Source organism: Pseudorca crassidens, chromosome 19 (genome assembly GCF_039906515.1).
Source record: "Pseudorca crassidens isolate mPseCra1 chromosome 19, mPseCra1.hap1, whole genome shotgun sequence".
NCBI lineage: Eukaryota > Metazoa > Chordata > Mammalia > Artiodactyla > Delphinidae > Pseudorca > Pseudorca crassidens.
This window is the reverse complement of record NC_090314.1, coordinates 11,050,384-11,070,108: the sequence shown is the minus strand read 5'-3', so window position 1 is coordinate 11,070,108 and position 19,725 is coordinate 11,050,384. Positions and strand designations below refer to the sequence as shown.

General features: G+C 54.4%; 1 protein-coding gene across 9 annotated transcripts; it reads left to right on the top strand.

The window, feature by feature from the left end:
* The first annotated feature begins 4,738 nt into the window (after window positions 1-4,738).
* Window positions 4,739-16,256, top strand: ARHGEF15 (Rho guanine nucleotide exchange factor 15). 9 transcript variants are annotated; one of them, XM_067717650.1, is made up of 17 exons: window positions 4,746-4,845; window positions 4,929-5,025; window positions 6,753-7,411; window positions 7,673-8,005; window positions 8,262-8,316; window positions 9,103-9,161; window positions 9,264-9,475; window positions 9,608-9,768; window positions 9,941-10,093; window positions 10,228-10,357; window positions 11,701-11,775; window positions 11,878-11,970; window positions 12,059-12,219; window positions 12,303-12,455; window positions 12,616-12,698; window positions 12,809-12,913; window positions 14,379-16,256. In XM_067717650.1, the coding sequence occupies exons 3-17, from the start codon at window positions 6,802-6,804 to the stop codon at window positions 14,528-14,530; spliced, it is 2,535 nt and encodes an 844-aa protein (XP_067573751.1). In that variant the 5' UTR covers window positions 4,746-4,845; window positions 4,929-5,025; window positions 6,753-6,801; the 3' UTR covers window positions 14,531-16,256. The 9 variants fall into 9 exon arrangements, 7 of the variants coding, with proteins under 7 accessions (XP_067573748.1, XP_067573751.1, XP_067573746.1 ...); XM_067717645.1 differs by adding an exon at window positions 5,681-5,878 and having other exon boundaries at window positions 9,608-10,093; window positions 11,701-11,804; XR_010937802.1 differs by lacking the exon at window positions 12,059-12,219 and having other exon boundaries at window positions 14,379-14,413.
* Window positions 16,257-19,725: the final 3,469 nt, after the last annotated feature.

The following is a 19,725-nucleotide window of genomic DNA, read 5'->3' as shown; positions in this document are numbered from 1 at the left end:
TGAATTGCTTTTGCTCATTTGTCAAAAGTCAGTTGACTCAGGGAATAGAGCCAACATTTTATCATAACTATAAATGGAATATAATCTATAAAAATTTTGAATCACTATGTTGTACATCCCAAAATAATATAATATGGTAAATCAACTATACCTCAATTTTTAAAAAATATCAGTTGACTGTATTTGTGTTGGCCCATTTCCATTGATCTATGTGTCTGTTTTTTCACCAATACCATGCTGTGTTGATTATCATAGGCTGTTATCATTTTTGTTTCCCCCTGGTATGAATGTCCTGAGACACGTGTGAGAGGAGTGGAGGGGAAGCACAAAGATGGCCCCAGGTCTGAGAGAAGGGGTGAAACCACGGAGAGGGGAGAGTGAACGGTGCAGAGGCCTGGAAGGCACGGAGCTGTGCCTCTTCTGCACCTCTACCTGGGGTGGCCTAGACACCCATAGCTTCATATTGGCTGCCAGGCCCCATACCTGATGTGCTCATCCTCCACCTAGTGGCAGTTGGACAGAATCCTCTATCCTCGCACAGATTAGAACCTGCATGGATTCCCAGAGCGGGCCAGCGTTTCCTCACTGCCCGCTTCCTGATTTATCCCACACCACAGGCAGGCTACCTACCCCTAATAGCTTTCTAGACAGAAAAGAGGGCCTAGGTGTTTTGTACTCCATGAAGGATTCTGTTGGAGTTCAATGTCCTGGCCCTATCAGCGGCCAGTGGGACTCAGCACTTCTTTCATCATGAGCTCCTCTCCCGTTGGAAGGGATTTTTTTTGCATGAATTAAGCTTTGTCCCTGCTTGGGTCACACGCTCACCCCTGAACCAATCTCGGTAGCTAGGGAAGAGGTAATGTGCCGACTGGCTGCTTCTGGGCCATACATTCCCCCCAGAATGGGCCATGTGGACCTAGAATGATGGAAGGGTGGGTTCCCAAAAGAAAACTGGGTGCTGGTACCAGAAGAGGGGGAATGGGTGGGCAACTGGTTAAAACTCCTGCCATCCACTCCTCCGCCTGCTCAGAAACCTCAGTGCCTCTACTGCCCTGTCCGGTTGCCCGTGGGGTGGCCGCTACATGTTCCTCCAGCCTCATACCCCTCTTTTCATATCAGCTAAGCTTCCCTCTCACAGTTCTCCAGATGGGCCTACTCTCCTCTTCACTGCTTCTCCACTTCTATGGTCTCCCCAGATGGTCACCCATGCCTTGCCTCTTGGCCTGGCCAAACTTTACCTGATTTTCCTAACAACCAGGTGAGTGACGTAAGGAGGACTGAAGGAGGGTCGAAGCCACCTGATGTGGAGGTAAAGGGGTGAGATAGAAAGACCTAAGGACTCCTCCAAACTTCCAGCAAAGAATCTTTGGGCAAAATCAAGACCAACCACCTTGAAGCTTCTGGGGCTACTTTGTTAATCATTTTTATTTTTTAAAAATGTTTATTTATGTTTTGGCTGCACCGCACAGCTTGCAGGATCTCAGTTCCCCAACCAGGGACTGAACCCGGGCCACGGCAGTGCAAGCCAGGAATCCTAACCACTAGGCCACCAGGGAACGCCCATTAATCATTTTTAAATTGAAAGTATTTTGTTTTTCACAAAGATGTTTACTGCAGCATTAACTGTAATGCCAAAAACTGGAAGCTGCCCAAATGGCCTGCACTCGAGAATGAATTATAGCGTTTAAGATTCTTTCAACAGTAAGTGACAGAAACTCAGCTCAAACTAGCTTAAGCACAAAAGGGAATTCAGTGGCCCCCGAAACCGAGCAGTCCAAGGGGCTTAAATGATGTCAGGCCCCCTCCATCCCTTGGTTCTGCTTCCCTCCGGTGTGGGGCTCATTTTCTCTCACTATTGACTAGTTTCCTCCATTGTGGGGAAAGGGAGGCCAAGACGCAGATTGCTCCAGACTTATATTATTCCTGCTTTGTGACCTTGGAAGAAAGAGAAAGATGCCCTTTCCCAGAGACCCAGGGCAGGACATCCTGGCATGGGTGATTTGCTCATTCCTGGGCCAGTCTCTGTGGCCAGAGGAATGGGATCCTGTGATTGGCTGAATCTGGTTCCGGTGGGCAGGAGGAGGTTGCTGTGACTGACGGTCGCACCGGAACCGCATGGAGTGGGGTGGTGGATGAAGAGTTTCCCAGAAGACTTTTACTGCTGTTACCAGGGTGACAAAATCTAGTTGATGCAATAGTACCTTCCAGGAAAAATTATAATTATAAAGTCCATGTATGTGGTGACATGGCAAATAGTTATGAAGCAGAAAACAGAATTGAAACTATGATGGCACGTTTGGAAGGTAGAAAAAGAGAAAACTTTTGCTTTGTTGGGGTGGTGGAAGAATGTATCATATTAAAAATCTTCTGGGACTTCCCTGGTGGTGCAGTGGTTAAGAATCCGCCTGCCAATGCAGGGGACATGGGTGGTTCGAGCTCTGGTCCGGGAAGATCCCACATGCCACGGAGCAACGAAGCCCGTGCACCACAACTACTGAGCCCGAGTGCCGCAACTACTGAAGCCTGCGCACCTCGAGCCCGTGCTCTGCAACAAGAGAAGCCACCACAGTGAGAAGCCCGCACACCTCAATGAAGAGTAGCGCCTGCTCACTACAACTAGAGAAAGCCTGTGCGCAGCAACGAAGACCCAACGCAGCCATAAATAAATAAATAAATTTATATAAATAAATAAATAAAATAAAAATCTTCAGTACCTTTGCAAAAATATTTGTACAATAAATAAAAGGTGTTTGTGCAAAAATAATCTGGCACATATCACACGATACGATTTTCAGAGCTAAGTTTCTTTTCGGAATGAGATGGGGCATAAATAGACGGTGATTTGTATAGATCTGAAATGTCATGCTTTTCATCTTTGTGGTTGCTTTGAGCAGGGGGCCAAATGGAACCTCTTTGTCAGGAGTGTTAGAACATTCTCAGTGTAGCTCCAGCGAACTTTAGTTCCCCAAAACATGCTACCCTGCCTTTGGGAGCAGAGGAAGTCTCTCCCCACCAGGCAGGCAGGTGAAAAGCCTTCAGGTGGGTCTCTGATAAGGACAGAGAGAGGACAAGGAAGTAAGCTCAGACGAGCCAGGAAGGACAGGTAAAGGTGCATGGGCGGCCCAGCCCACCTAATTCCCCTTTTTGTGCCCATACGCCCATGCAGAGCTGGGGTGGTTCATGTCGTACCAAGTGCCAACATGTCTGCAGCCGACAACCAGCACTTTGGGGTTAGTTATCTTTTTCTTTTTCTTTTTGGCCGTGCTGTGTAGCTTGCTGGATCTTCCTTCCCCAAGCGGGGATGGAACCCGTGCCCTAGGCAGTGAAAGTGTGGAGTCCTAACCACTGAACCGCCAAGGGAAGTCCCAGTTATCTTTTTAAATGTTATTGTTGTAAGTAGTAAAACTAATAAAGACATTCCTATTTTAATAAAAACAAAAAACAGGATTTGTTTTGCTACACACATGTATCTGGCTTTCTTGATAGGGTCTCTGAGGCACACTTATAGAGATTTTGTCTCCCTGGAATCTAGGGGAGAGAGAGAGAGAGAGGAAAGGAGAGCCAGGGGAGTAGTGCTGTGGGGAGGATTCAACTCAGTTTGTTCAATTCATCAAAATATTAAGCACCTCTTATTATGTGCCTGAATTTGTTCCAGAATTTTAGGGTATATCAGTGAACAAAAAAGATAAAGATCACGCCTCCAGGAAGCTTACTTTCTTCTTTTTAAAATGTCATCATTTATTTATTGACAGGAAGCTTACTTTCTAATGTGTATGTAGCTATAAACATACTATGTCAATTTAATAGTAATACACTATATACTATAAGGCATGATTGCTATGGGAAAAAAGGCAGGTCAGGAATTTGGTGTGACGCAATTTTAAAGAGTGGTAGGGCAGCCTCACTGAGAAGGCGATATTTGAGAAATGAGGTGAGGGAATCTTTCACGGGGATGTCTTGGGAAGGGGGTCTCCAGGCAGAAGACACAGCCAGTGCAAAGGCCCTGGGGCAGGAATGTGCCTCAGAGGAGAGGTTTAGGTTCATTGTTGGAACTTGTCTTTTACTCTGGACTTTGTCTTTTACTCTGAGGAAAAATGAGTTAAAATATATGTTCTAACCCAGTTTTCTGGCTTTTCTTCTTAGTGTCTTGTTTGGAGTGTGTGTGTGTGTGTGTGTGTGTGTGTGTGAGAGAGAGAAAGTCTGGCAAAAGCAGGCACCTGGGCGTGGGCAAAGGCCCCCTGAGCTCCTAACTGCCCTTGCATCTTCCTCTCATTACCCTACTTCCCAGGCTGGGGTGTGGCTCATTCCACCCCCTCAGTTGTTTTTATGACACACTCTGAGCCCTGAGAACTCAGCTCTTCAATCACAGAGCAAATTAGAGGTGAGAGGGACCCCTGCCCACTGCCCCCGCCCCCAGGGGTACTGGCTCCCAGCCAATCAACATCAAAGCCTCCCAGGGGGACAGGGAGAGTCAGGGGCTGGGACCCTGAGAGACAGGGACTGAGAATGGGGAGCAGGCAGGGGGCTCAACAGAGGGCATATCCACCTGGGGTGCACTGAGATCTCACACCGACCCCTTGGTCCACTACACACACACACACACACACACACACACACACACACACACACACACACACACACACACACACACACACACACGCTCGCCTGACACAATGGCCGGGTGGGGCTGAGGAACTGGCTTCCTCTGCGGAGATCTCAATCTGGGCCCTCAGTTCCCGCCCCAGAAACACAGGAACAGACCATCAGAGACCCGGCCCCGCGTTCCTTGTTCCAAGGGGCAGGCAGGACGGGCTGAAAATAGAAACCGCTTCCAAAAAGATAAAGGTAAATTTAGGGAGGGGGAAACCGGGGTGGGCGGTGGGGTCCCTTGGTGTGAGATAATGGGCTGACTCACCCCCCGGGGACAGGTTGGATGCGAAAGGGACAGGCTGTCATGCGAGGTGTGGAAGAGATGGTCAGACACGCCGTCGAGGGACACACACCCCATCCCTCAGCGATCCAGAGGTGTCTGGAGCCCACGCCCTCCCGCCAGCCCAGCCAGTACCATTGCCACCCTGTCCTCACCCCCACCCCTGTCCACCCCCGGCCGCTGTCCACACAGCCATGCGGACCCAGGACAGGACGTGCACATACAACGTGCACAAACAGTCCACTCTCCACGGCTGAGTTTCATCCTTTCCCCAGACTCTGTTATCCTCTGAAACCCGGCATTCGGGGTCCCTCACATCTTCCAGAGCCCCAGTGTGCGCATGTGGAGTGTGGTGTGGTTTGGGGGGGGGGTGTCCGGTTGGGAGGAGGATCCGATTCCTGTTTCCTGCCCCTACTCACTCGGCCCCGGGAGGTGACCGAGAGTGGAGAGGCCTCGAGGGTGAGTGCTTGGGCCGAGTACCTGGATCCCTGCGAGAGGCCTGAGTGGGGGGCGGGGGAAGGAAGTTAGGGCAGGTACCTGAGGGGGGCAGGGATCTCTGAGGGGGGGCTGGGGAGGAGCTGGCCAGCTGGCGAGGCTACTGCCCGGGGTCACCTAAGGAGCTTCCTGCCAGAACACAGAGGCCATTGAGCTGCAAGACTCCCAGCCTACAGCTCCCAGCCCCACCCTGCATCATTTCTCAAAAACCAATCTGGGGCCTGGAGGGATCTGACTCTCCTGCTGACTCCACAGGGGAGTTTGGGGGCGCCAGGTCTCCCAGCCCGGACCTTGCTGCCGTCTCAGGATTACAGCGCCTTCCTGGCGGGAGGAAGTGAGCCCAGGCCCCAGCGTCTTGGCACCATTGGTCCTCACCTTAGTCTGGCCTCCTGACCACCCTCTAGGCATCCTGGCGGGACCCAGGCTTCCACCGGGGCATCTCTCCGGGACCAGGTGGGGGGCTGGGAGACAGGCAGGGGTGAGGATGGGGCAGGAGAGACCATGCGGGGGCCTCCTGGTCTCTTGGGGTCAGAGGCTCCAGGAACCTTCATGGCAGGAAAAGGAGACTAAAAATAATCCGGAAAGGGAGAGTCCAGAGAGAGGAACTGGGAAATGGGGGCGGAGGGCCCATTGGAGCAGGGAAATAGTGATGCATCCCTCACGGCCCAGGCACGGGCGGGCGCGCAGGCAGACGCACACCGCACATACGCCCCACACGACAGCACGGAACACACACACCCTTGCAGCCCCATCTCACACAACACGCTAGACACACTGTGTACTCCACGCTCCCACTGCATACTCGCGTGTAACAGATACACTCTGAAACACAGCATCCAACACCCCGTTCGTGTAGCACTAGAAACACACATGTCCACTCACGCTTAAACCACACACACAAACCTCCACAGCACACACTACAGACACAAAACACAATAAATGAGGTAGACACATAGCGGCTCTACCGGCACACCCCACTGCCCTTACTGATCCAGTTCTCTTGCACCCCTCCCCCAGCCTGGGTCTCTACCCAGGTGCCCCAACTCTGGCCTCACTGTCTCCTCTGGCCTGACTGGGGCAGCAGAGGCTGAAAGACAGAGCGCAATGGAGGCTGGGGGTGCCAGGGAGGGTTCAGAGTCCTCAGGGAATGGAATAAGGAGGGGTGAGAGGTAAAGGGAGCAGACAGTGGAGATGGGAAGAGAGGAAGTGTACCCGCCTTCCCTCCTGACTCTGAAATCTCGGCTCATTTACTTGCAAACATTTCTGCTCGCAGGACTCAGTCTACTCGTGGGCACTAAGGGTCTCTCTTTCTGCCCCTCTTCCTCAGGGGATGACTCCAGCAGCGTACCCCACTCCTTGGAAGAGCTCGGAGGAAGATGTCAGCTCAGCCTCTTCCTGCAGCAACACCCCCTACCCAGAAGCCCCCTCGGATCATCCGGCCCCGCCCCCCTTCTCGCCCCCGGGCTGCCCAGTCCCCGGGGGCCCACCACAACGGCTCCTCTCCACAAGAACCTCCCCTCACTGCCAACGAGGCACCAACACTGATGTGCACCCCCATCTTCTGGGAGCCCCCAGCCTCGTCCCTCAAGCCCCCAGCCCTTCTGCCCCCGTCAGCTTCTAAAGCCAGCCTCGACTCCCAGACTTCCCCAGACTCGCCTTCCGGCACCCCCAGCCCAGTGTCCCGGCGCTCCATCTCCCCAGAACCCGCTCCCTGGTCTCCAGTGCCCCCACCCAAACCCTCCGGGTCACCCCGAACGGCTCTGCCCCTGCTCCACTCGACCCGGGCCCCTGGCCAGGATGGCTCTGCCTCGGCCGCAGGCACCGTGCGGAGACTGGCTGGCAGGTTCGAATGGGGGGTTGAAGGCAAGGTCCAGGCTCCAGATGCCCTGGAGCCGGGTTCTCCCGGGGGACCGGATGTGAATGGAGAGAGAGAGACCGCGCAGGGCATCCTCGCTGGGAGTGGGTCCCAGGAGAACGGCACTCCAGGTAAGCCCGGGCTGGCTCGATCCAGCTCCTCTTCTTTGTTTTCAGGGCTTTAAGATTGGGTACTTGAAGGGGCTACTTTTTAAAAACTGGATTCCATGTTTGGAAAATCTGGTTTTCAGATTTCGGAGGGTTTGAAGAGAGTCAGGGTAGAGGGGATAGATGCCTAGGGCTGACCTCCATGTTCCTGCTGCTGGGCGGGTTAAGGGGAGGGAGGAGGCCTGGGGAGGGTGGGTGTCCTAAGGACGCCCCTGTCTCCCACAGATGCTGCGCTGGCCTGCCCTGCCTGCTGCCCTTGTGTCTGCCATGTAGCCCGGCCCGGCCTGGAGCTCCGATGGGTGCCACTGGGAGGCTATGAGGACGGCCCCAGGGTCCCCTGCCGGGCCTCCCCACTGCGGACCTCCCGCTCCCGCCCCAGCCCTCCAAGCCTCGGCCAGCCCCCAGTCGTCCTCACGTCCTACCGCTCCACTGCCGAGCGCAAACTCCTGCCACCCCTCAAGCCCCCCAAGCCAACTCGGGTCAGACAGGATGTCACCAGCTCTGGGGACGCCCCACAGCCAGATCTCGATCTGCCCTCCGAAGATGGAATCCAGACAGGTACAGGGCCCCCAGGGAGTGGACCTCTGGGCTGGGAAGGAGCCTCTGGGCTCCACCGGGTGGAGGTGGAGCATTCTGAACACAAACTCACTACAACCCCAAGCAGGCCCTGGGCTTCTTGTTCCTCCACCAGCTGCTGCTCTGGGACTGACCAGAGTTGTAGTTTTTACAGTAACAGTCTCTGCTGGGCGGGAGTCAGGAGGCCTGGGCTGGGGATCCTGGAGGCTTTCTCTCTTCTCTCTGGTTCTCTCTCTAGGGGACAGTCCCGATGGCGTCCCTCAGAACGATCCTCCAGCCACCACGGAGGGCAGGTACCAAACACTCCCACCCTTATTCCTACCTGAGAGCAGACTAACCTTCGGGTCCACCTGAATCCCACCCCCACGAGTGTGGAGTGAAGAAGGCCTAGGACTCTAGGGACAAGCAGTGCCGGTTTCTAATCCCAGCTCTGTCCCTTATCAGCTGTGTGACCTTATACAAGTCACTTAACCTTTCTGGGTCTCAGCCTCCTCACCTGTGAAATGGGGGTAAACATACCAAATACTTCATAAAGTTGTTGGGGTCTGATATCGGTGACGAGCCAGGACCATAATAAACCATTTTAATTCCCCCACTTTGAGCTTCTATCGAAATTATTGCCTGTGAATCCATGTATCAACCAGGAACATCTCTCCTGTGTTATCTGGGCCTGTTAGTCATTTCACCACCATTATCAGAGTTCATCTGAGGCCATCCATGTATTCAACCAACATTTACTGGAGTTGATTCTCCCGGGCTTCTACTTTGGGTGAAAGGGTGCATGGTGGTGCTGATGGCCAGAACAGAGCGGGGAGGTATAAGAGCTGGGTTTGCCCATGTTGAGTTGTACCGAGGCACCCATAGGACATGGTCATTCCATGAGAGCCCTGGAGATGGAGGCTTGGAAGTCGCCGGTGCGCAGTAGTTGAGACTGCAGGAATGGATGGGGCCCACTTAGTACTGGGCCTCACGTACAACAGGCACATAAAATGATCCGGGCTTCGGTCGCAGTCCCTGCACACAACCTACCCCCTTACACTGTCACGTGAGGAGCATTCCATCCTTTTCTCTTTCCACAGGGAGGCTGAGGAGCTGGAGGAGCTGAAGGGGCAGAACTGGGAGCTGCCCCTGCAGGACGGTGAGGGCCTCTGCACCTGGGGCGTCCCTGCTGAGACCGTCAAGAAGTGGGCAAGGGTTCCGGGGCACTGGACTTCGCTGATGTGCGACATCTGCTCTCCAGAACCCCTGTACCAGACCTATCGAGCAGCCGTGCTGTCAGAGGAGCTGTGGGGGGTCAGTGAGGATGGGGGACCCTCTTCAGCAAATCCTGGGGAAGCTCCCCCCTTCGCCCGGCCCCCCGGACCTCGCAACACGCTGTGGCAGGAGCTTCCGGCTGTGCGAGCCAGCGGCCTCCTGGACACCCTCAGCCCCCAGGAGAGGCGCATGCAGGAGGTGGATGCACCTGGGGTCGGGCGCGGCGGGGTTGGGGTGGGGTGGGGGGGAGGAGCCTGGGACCCGACGCCTGGGCTGCCTGGGCTGCCTGGGAGCTGGGCTTTCCACTAAGGCCCTGCTGTTCCTCCTCAGAGCCTGTTCGAGGTGGTGACATCCGAGGCCTCGTACCTGCGCTCCCTGCGGCTGCTGACCGACACGTTTGTGCTGAGCCAGGCGCTCCGGGACACGCTCACCCCCCGGGATCACCACACCCTGTTCTCCAACGTGCAGCGCGTCCAGGGAGTCAGTGAGCGGTCAGTGGGGCCGCCACCTCTCCGCAAGCGGGCCTCGGGAGGAAGCACTCCTCAGCGCTCTCCTGTCCCCGGGCCTCCCCTCCAGGGCCCACTTAGTGCCCAGCTCTTCCCTCGAGAAGCCGGGACACCTGGCTCTCTGCCCCCCTCCATTACTTGTCGCCCACTCCCCCAGGTTTCTAGGGAAGTTACTGTCCCGTGTGCGCTCTTCCCCCCACATCAGCGACCTGTGCGACGTGGTGCACGCCCACGCCGTGGGGCCTTTCTCCGTGTACGTGGATTACGTGCGGAACCAGCAGTATCAGGAGGAGACGTACAGCCGCCTGATGTGAGCGTCCCAGGGGCGGGGCCACGTCACCAGTGCTGGCGGGAGACGGGGAGCAGGGTCGGGGTCCAGGCCAGGGCAGGTTGCGGGGAGATCGGGGCCTCGAGGCAGATGCCAGCCTGCGCCTGCTTCTACAGGGACACGAACGTGCGCTTCTCTGCGGAGCTGCGGCGGCTGCAGAGCCTCCCCAAGTGCCAGCGGCTCCCGCTGCCGTCCTTCCTGCTGCTGCCCTTTCAGCGCATCACGCGGCTCCGCATGCTGCTGCAGGTACCCGTCCTGGCTTGGGCCCTTTTCGGCCCCACCAACCCCGTTGGAGAGCTCTCCCCAGGGGCCTCCTGCCCCACCATCGCCATTTCCCACCCCACCACAAACACAAGAATCCCCTAAGTCAGGACTCCTAATCGGGGCCTCTCCGTCCAGGACCCACCAAACCCTACCTGGAGCTACCCAAACGTTTCAAGGAGCCGTCTGCGTGCAGGAAAAGAGCCTCTGGCTAGAGACCTGAATTCTAGATTTAGCTCTGCCACTAACTGGCTGAGCGACGTTGGGCAAGTCCCTTTCTCTCTCCAGGTCTCAGGGGGAATGTGATGAGTGGTCTTTGAGGTCCTCTCAGTCCTGTCTTTGACCGTATGCCTTCCCAGTGGGGTGATATCACCCTCAAGGAGGCAAAAACTCGTTCTTCGGGGGGGCGAAAAAATCTTAAATATTCCAATGGTTTGTGGTACTCCAAAGGGCCAGGGTGTATAAATAGATATACAGTATATTTGTGGTATTAAAATTTGATGGGGGCGGGGGGAACGATTAGGGAAAAAATGTCTAAAAAGATTCCTTAGTGGGTTGATACTGAAAAAAGGGGTGAGAAACACTCTTCTGTTGCAGAGTAGAAACTTCTCCCTGAACTAGGTCTCCTGATGTGGGGATCTCAGTATGAAGAGTCCCCAACTAGATCATCAGTGCCCTTGCCTTATTCAGCTTTATATATCCCCAGTGCAGACAACAACAACATAATAATGATGATGATATTAATCATAGTAGCTAAACAACTGTTGGGTGTCTGTTCTAGACATGGTTCTAAGTGCAATACGCTCGTTTAACCTTACCAATGACTATGTGAGGGTAGGAACTCTTATTGACCCCACTTTATAGATGAGGAAACTGAGGCTCAGAGAGGTTAAATAACTTGCCACAGGTCACACAGATAATAATTGATGGAGACAAACTTTAAATCCAGGCACTCTTAACCCCACGCTATATTGTTTGTACTAATAGCTGTGGTTAATAATTATTAAAATAATAGCAACCCTCTTTTCAGCATTTACTATGTCCCAAAGACTATGCTACGTACTTTACATATATTTGCTTGCAGAATCCTCACAACAATGCTAATGGTATGGAAGGTGGGAGTTATCCCCATTTTACAGATGGGGTAACTGAGACTCAGAGAGGTAACCTGACTTGCTCAGGGTTATGCAGACAGCGAGTGGTGAGGCTGGTCCCCCAGCCCTGTGAACCCCCAAATGCCAAGCCAGGCAGGGTCCTCTGAGCTGCAGCCCCTCTGAATCCCAGAGCCACAGAGCAGGGGCCCAATTACCCTTCTTCCTCATCCCCAGAATATCCTGCGCCAGACAGAGGAGGGGTCCAACCGCCAGGAGAATGCCCAGAAGGCTCTGGGTGCTGTCAGCAAGGTTGGAGGGGGATGCTGGGGCTGGAGGAGGTGAGGAGGCAGTAGGGAGGGATGGAAGGGGTGGAAGGGAGTGGGGGTGGGTGACTTGGCTCCCCTTACCCAGATCATTGAGCGGTGCAGCGCCGAGGTGGGGCGCATGAAGCAGACAGAGGAGCTGATCCGGCTCACGCAGAGGCTGCGCTTCCACAAAGTCAAGGTCAGATCCCGGGCTCCCTGCTTCCCTTTCCCCTCCCGCGGTGCTCGCGCTGCAGGGAAGTCAGAACCTCCTCCCTGCTTCCTCACAGGCCCTGCCCCTGGTCTCCTGGTCCAGGCGCCTGGAGCTGCAGGGGGAGCTGACTGAGTTAGGATGCAGAAGGGGGGGCGTGCTCTTCGCCTCCCGCCCCCGCTTCACCCCCCTCTGCCTGCTGCTCTTCAGTGACTTGCTGCTCATCACTCAGCCCAAGAGGTAGGTCTCAGGGAGGGAGGCAGCCCAGGCAGGATTCCAGCTGGACCCCTGCTCTCCCTCTGAACTTCCTCTTCCCTGGGCAGTGGGCAGCGGCTACAGGTTCTGGACTATGCCCATCGCTCCCTGGTCCAGGCCCAGCAGGTCCCGGACCCATCTGGACCACCTACGTTCCGCCTCTCCCTTCTCAGCAACCACCAGGGCCGTCCCACCCACCGGCTACTCCAAGCTTCATCCCTGTGAGTTGTGTCTCTTTCAGAAAACACCCTGGGGACCCTCACTTGACCTCTCCGAGTCCACCACCCTCCTCCCTAATCTCTCTCCTCCGAAGCCCGTGCCTAACTAACCCCCAGGAGGATCTCCGGGGCCAACTGTGACCCTTCCCTATATTCCCACCAGATCAGACATGCAGCGCTGGCTGGGAGCCTTCCCTACCCCAGGCCCCCTTCCCTGCTCCCCGGGCACCATCTATGAGGACTGTGGTGAGTGTTCCCTAGAGGGGAGGAGGGAAGGAAAAGTGAGTCTTCAGGGGAAAATGGGGAGAAGCTAAAAAGAGTCTGGATCCCACTGTAATGTCACCCACCCCAACCAGACTGTTCCCAGGAACTCTGTTCAGAGACTTCCACACCTGCCAAGACTGAGGGACGGAATCTGGAGTCCAGGGCTCCCCACAAGCACCTATACAAGAGCCCCGAAGGTGAGAGATTCTTTTACTTATTCATTCAATAAATATTTATTAAGCACCTAGAGGTGCCACTCGCTGTTCTCGGCACCAGTGAACCAAACACGCAGATATTCCTGCCCTGTGGACTATACATTCTAGTGGAGGTGAAACAATAAAGAATAAACAAGATAAATAAGGAACATATATACAATGGAATATTACTCAGCCATAAAAACAAACGAAATTGAGTTATTTGTAGTGAGGTGGATGGACCTAGAGTCTGTCATACAGAGTGAAGTAAGTCAGAAAGAGAAAAACAAATACCGTATGCTAACACATATATATATGGAATCTAAAAAAAAAAAAAAATGGTTCTGAGGAACCTAGGGGCAGGACAGGAATAAACACAGAGGCATAGAGAATGGACTTGAGGACAAGGGGAGGGGGAAGGGGAAGCTGGGATGAAGTGAGAGAGTAGCATTGACATATATACACTACCAAATGTAAAATAGATAGCTAGTGGGAAGCAGCCGCATAGCACAGGGAGATCAGCTCGGTGCTTTGTGACCACCTAGAGGGGTGGGATAGGGAGGGTGGGAGACGCAAGAGGGAGGGGATATGGGGATATATGAATACATAGAGCTGATTCACTTTGTTGTACAGCAGAAACTAACACCACATGGTAAAGCAATTATACTCCAATAAAGATGTTAAAAAAAAAAGTAAGTAAATTATACTGTCTGAAGGTGGTAAGTGCTGTGGGAAAACGAAAGTGGAGCAGAGTCAAGGGGGGTCAGGAGTCCCGGGGTTGGGTAGGCTTACATGTTTAAGTAGGGAGGTCGAGGGGGACCTTGTTGAGGAGGCGCCGTGTGAGCAGTGACTTGGTGGAGGTGAGGAATTTAGGCACGTGGTGTCTGGGGGAAGAGTGTCCCAGAGGGAGGCAGGAGTCAGACTGGTGTGTTTGAGGAGCAGTAAGGAAGCCAGTGTGGCTAGAGGGAGTGAGGAAAACGGGGAGAAGCAGATGACATCATAGGGGTAACGGGGACCAGATCACGTGGGTCCTCGTAGGTTCCTGTAAGGAGTCTGGCTCTCACTCTGCGTGAGATGAGCAGTCAACGCAGGGCTTGACAGAGGAGGGAGCCCGCTCCTCTTTTCTTTTTTTTCTTTAACTTTTTATTGGAGTATAGCCTATTAACAATGTTGTGATAGTTCCAGGTGCACAGCAAAGCAACTCAGCCATGCATATACATGTATCCATTCTCCCCCAAACTCCCCTCCCATCCAGGCTGCCACATAACACTGAGCAGAAGGACCCCGACCCTCTTTGATGTTGACGTTTCCTCCACCTCTAATGGCCTTTTTACCAATTCTCCAAGGCTTCTCCACTAATCCCCGCACCCGCCATGACCTTCAGGCATTAGACCCCACTGGGCCTCCTCTCCGTCCTGACCTGCCCCCTGCCCCGGTCCCACTTAGGCCCTTGTCTCTCTTTCCCCAGGCTGGCTGAAGGGGCTTCCTGGGGCCTTCCCTGCCCAGTTGGTGTGTGAAGTCACGGGGGAACACGAAAGGAGGAAGCACCTTCGTCAGCACCAGAGGCTCCTGGAGGCTGTTGGGTCCTCTTCAGGCTCCCCCAGTGCCCCCCAGCCCTAATGCAGGCCGGGGGGATGGGGTGGCGGCACAAGTTGGGACAGCTGGCAGCCTGGCACAGAGGAGACAAAGCCCATCCATCCATTGGATTTGCTGTCAGTGGAAACGCTACCTCAGTGGCAACCAATAGGGACCGAGCTTCAGGACTGGGCAGCCAATGAAAACAGGGCCGTCTGAGCCCATGCATGAGGGAGAATGAAGATGGCTTGAGTGGATTGCCAGCGGAGACAGAGGCTCAGTGCAGAGTGGCCAGTGGGCGCTGAGCTGGCTGAGCCTCTGGCCAATGAGTATCCCTGCTATGCTCACAGCCAAGAAAGAGGAAGCTAGGTCAGTGCAGCTGAAAGAGGGCTGCACTGGAGATAAAGTCCTAGGATAAAATAGCCAACAGCAGGGACACATCCAGCCAAAGAAGATGGTGATCTGGGCCCAAGAGACCAGTAGGAACCCTGCTTGGTGCCATAGCAACGACCATCTTGCCTTTTGAGTCTGGGAAGTATTAGATGCCATTCCTGGGGTGCCTCCTGTGTCCTCTTAAGCCACTTCCTCTCTTCTAGAAGAATCCAGAGTGTGTGTCTCAGAGAATCTGTGTGTGTGTGCACGTGTCTGTATACTTATCAAGGAAGGTGATTCTGCTGAACATGATGTGTGTGTGGTCTTGCCCCCTTCCCAGATGATTGAATCCTCGATTTCTCCCCTCACTCCCCATTTTTCCTATTAGTCTCCTCAGGAATGACACTAGGTCTGAGCTCCAGAGGAGAATGTGCTGGGTGTGGCTGGCAGCCAGAGGCCAGAGCTGGGGATGAGAGGCCTGGGTTCGGCCTCCGTAAGCCCTACCTGCGGATCCTCCAACCTGAATTATACCAGCCATTCAGCCTCGGCCTCGGGCTTCAGACTGGCTCTGGGTCCCAGGGGTGAGTGAAGAAACAGGAGCCGTGGATCTCGGGCCAGCTGAGCCTCTAGGGCTTTCTTGCCTTCATCCTGGTCCTTGCACAGAAACACTGGGCCAAGCAGTGGGGAGAGAACAGAGAACCAGCATTACTGCCTAATCCCACCCAGAGCATCTGCTTCCAGATGAGAGACTGCCCCCGCACGATGCCAGAAGGAGGTGAGGAATGGAGACAGAGCGGAGCAGACAGTTGCTGGCAAGTGGGGGCCTGGGCCTCGCACAAGGTCATCCCTGAGCTAAGCCGTCACACCTTCCCTTCAGCTCATGCATGGCAACTTGCCCAGGACAGAAACTGCCACGCCGACTACTGGAGATGCAAGGACTCTGGGAGACTGAGAGGGAGAAAGGCACTGGCATTTGGCATGTCCATGACTTTGGGGATTCACCTAGCACAGTGCCTGACATATGAGAAACCCTCAATAAATGGTGGAGCTGCATTGAGGCTCTCCTGGGAGCATGTGCTTAAAGAAGCAGTGGTTTCCAAAGTGACTTTATTAGGGGGAGGGGCTGGTTGAAAAGGGATCCTTTGAGAGCAGGGGTCAGCTCTGCTGGGAACTGGGGCTTGGAGACCAGGTGCAAGGTGTGTTGGCACACTCATAGCTCCTGAGGGATCTATGGCGGTGTGATGGGGGGAGGGTTGCAGATGCTGAAGCAGAGAGCTGCTGCGGGTTGGGGAAGAGGACTGGCAGAGCCAGATATGGATGGGGCTCTGGCAGGGGATGAAGATGCAGCAAGAAGGACACAAAGCGCAATCAGTCAGCAATAAAGATCCTTTACTGACCAGCCAAGCATCTCTGTGTCTAACTTATTTCAATTCTACTTATTTATTGAGTGCCTTCTATGTGCCAGGCACTCTTCTAGGATCTGGGGACACAGAGATGAAACAGACAAAGGCCTCGACCTCAAGGAGCCTACATTCTGGGGGAGCAGGTGGGGGGAAGTTACTAAGTAAACAAGTTAGTAAGTAAGAAAAGATCAGGTAGCAGTGAATGCTATGATGAAAATATAGCGAAGGCTATGATACAGAGTGCCGTGTGTGTGTGTGTGTGTGTGTGTGTGTGTGTGTGTGTGTGTGTGTGTGTGGCTTTGGGGAAGACCCTGGAGGAGGTAACATGGAGCTGAGACAAGAAGGGAGCATCTGGGACGATCTGGGCAAATGGCACTCTAGGGGTGGTCTCAAGGGGATTGAAGTCCAGGAAGAGAAGGCAGCGGGCATGGGGAGGGAGCTGGCCTACAGGCTCCTTCCTTTCCTAGTGCGGGAGTCCCTCCACACAAACTCCCCTCTTCCCCTGACATAGAGAGACAGACACACATCCAGAGGCAGACACAAAGCTGCACATGTGCCCCATATATGTTCCATCTCAACTCCTCACTCTCTCCCAGAGTCCTGCCACTTAAGGAAGCCTCCAGGCTCCAAGTCAGAGGTTCTAATATTGGGATGATGGGGAGATGGAAACCAGTTAAGAATTGTTTGGGGGAAGTAAAGACACAAAATATAACCACATGTTCCAAAGGGATGGAAAGACAGGGAGTGAAGGGGACTGTCATGTTTCTGTTATCTCAGAGGCCCCTTTCCATTTTGGGGGGACCTGAGTGTGTGTGTGTGGTCCTGGAGGGGTCTGCATTCTGCAAGCCTGTTGGAGAGGGTAGAGGGGCATGAAAGAGGCAGATGTGAGGGAGCAAGGACCGCCAGTAGCATGGAGAAAGTGGATGGGAGAAGGAACGGGGCCCTGGTAAGAAAGACAGAGAAAATGGAATAATGGATGGTGGGGGCGGGGGAAGGTATGGGACGTCCCTGGCAGTCAGAGGTTAAGAGTCCGCGCTTCCACTGCAGGGAGCGTGGGTTTGATCCCTGTTGGGGAACCAAGATCCAGCACGCCTCGCAGCGTGGCAAAAAAAAAAAAAAAAAAGGGAGGGGGTACAGGTGGCAGTAAGTAACTTAGTATTAGTTCCCCTAAGCTCTCTCGCTCCCTTTCCTGAACACCCTCTGCCAGGCATCAATTTCTCTGTGTATACAGCCTCCTCCTGATGTCCATCATCCTCTCCCTCCTGTGTTGCTCCTCCCCTTTCTTGCCCCTCTGGCTGCCTTCTGCAATTTCCTTGCAGGTGTGGCATGAAGACCCATGGGAGGAGAAGTCTCTCTCAGTGCTGCCCTGTCTGGCATTCCAGGCACGGTGGTGTTACTAACATCCCAGGTGGTAGAGAGGTACACTGACTGGCTTGGGGCATCCTGGAGCTGCCATTGCCCCATTCCTTCATATTCTATCATTCTGGGGAGGTGGAAGAAACAAACATTTTCACAGGCTTAGGAAAGGCTCACGTGTGTCTCAGACCTGGCGGAGGTGACTGGGGAGACAGATTGGGGAAGCCGGGCTCTGGTTGCGAGGCTTTCTCTGAATCAGTACGTGCTCTCTGCACTCACAGCAGCCCTGCTCCTCATATCTGTGGCCTCCATATTTGGGGAGTCGATGATAATGCAGATAGGATAGGGCTCTGACCTCCCTTTGCACTGGCCCTTCTATGGGCTCTGGGTCAACATCCTCGTGGCCATTGTTGCAGGTGAGGCTGGTTGCAATCATGACCTCAAGCAACAGGTGTTTGAGAGGAGCCCGCTTCTCCCCACAGCCTGCTCATTAGCGTTCTCTCCTCTCCTTTTGGCCCCACCGACCCCTCCAGCCCACTTTCTGCGATCCATGCCACAGCCCTTCAACCTGGCTCTCTGTCCATCCCTGAAAGCTTTTCTCTCTCCCTCCTTCCTCGCAGGGCTCGCATCTCGTCAGCTACAGTGGTATCTGCTGGTTCCTGTCCTCCGTGTTAGACAGTCGCCCAGGCAGGCATAGCATCCCGGTGCAGGAGTACCTCTCCTCCGACAGCGTCTCCAGAGAACTCCCGGAGGCCGCCCCGTCCTGGCTTCCCAGTACGCCCTCTCCAAACTACCCGCTCTCCACCCTCCAGCGGCCCGAGAGCGCCCCAGGCCAGAACAAGGGAAGCAGAGGGGCAGAACTCCCCGAGGATTCACTGGGACCCAACCCGTACTCCCCTCACCCCGGGGCGTGGCCAGGACCCTGCATGGACCCGCCCCCTGGATTGGCCCCGCCTCCAGGCCGAGCTCCGCCTCTCCCCGTGAGGCTGAGCTCTCACTCTCCCTGCGGTGGACCCAGACCTACTGGTCGAGGAGAGCTTCCCGCACCCGGCCTTAGCAGGACATCTGGCCAGGCTCGGTCTCCTGCTTCCGCCCCCACGGAGGAATCTTCACGAAGTTGAGGCGCAAGCTCTTCGTTTGCAGTCAACCGCACGCCGACGCCCCCTCCCCGCGCTGACCCGCCGAACTCTTGCTGTCGCCCCGCCTTCCCAGGGCAGGCGTTTAGCAGATTATCAACTTCGGACCCTATTGGTCACCTAGGCGCTCAGCTCCCAAGCATCGGAGGCCAGGTTGGCATTTTCCATCGGTCCCTGCACGCACCTCTGTCACTGGGAACCCAGCCTTGCCTTGATGCTTTTCCAGATTCACAAAGGGAGGCAACCTTGAGTTTAGCCGACTCTAGACCAAGAATGCATAGAGGCAGCCTGTCTGTGTCCTTCAGTTTATTGCCCAGGCCACAGAACTACCCTGAGCCCTGGTCCAGAGAGCTCAGAAGCATTTTCTCTTGGGGAGGAAACTGATTCATTTCTGAATACTTGTTTTCTTTTCATATTTGGGGTGAGAAGAAACAAAGTAGGCTGAGAAGAGGTAAGAATCAGAGAGAAGTGCTGACAGGTGTTGGGGAAATGTCAATTAAAACCAATAAACATTTCCTGAATCTCAGCTAAGTGCCCAAATCAAAAGGAGGATGGAAGGGAGAAAGAGGAAGACAAAGTGGGTGAGAGAGAGAGAGAGAAGAAACGTAGGAGGGAGGGCTTGTAATGCAGGGGTCAGATTCTGGCCTGCAAAGGCAAAGACGCCTTGGATTCAGGAGCAGGACCAGAGACTGATTTTCCATAATATTGCTGATTTTTTTCCAGGATGCTTTGAATATACCCAAAACTCTCGAGTGAGACTGTCCAGATTCAAATGCTGGCTCTACCACTTATTAGGTCTGTAACCTTAGCCGTGGTTCGATCCCTGGTGGGGGAAGATCCCACATGCCGTGGAGCAACTGAGCCCGTGCGCCACAACTACTGAGCCCATGCGCCACAGCTACTGAAGCCTGCACGCCTGGAGCCTGTGCTCTGCAACAAGAGAAGCCACTGCAATGAGAAGCCCGTGCACCAC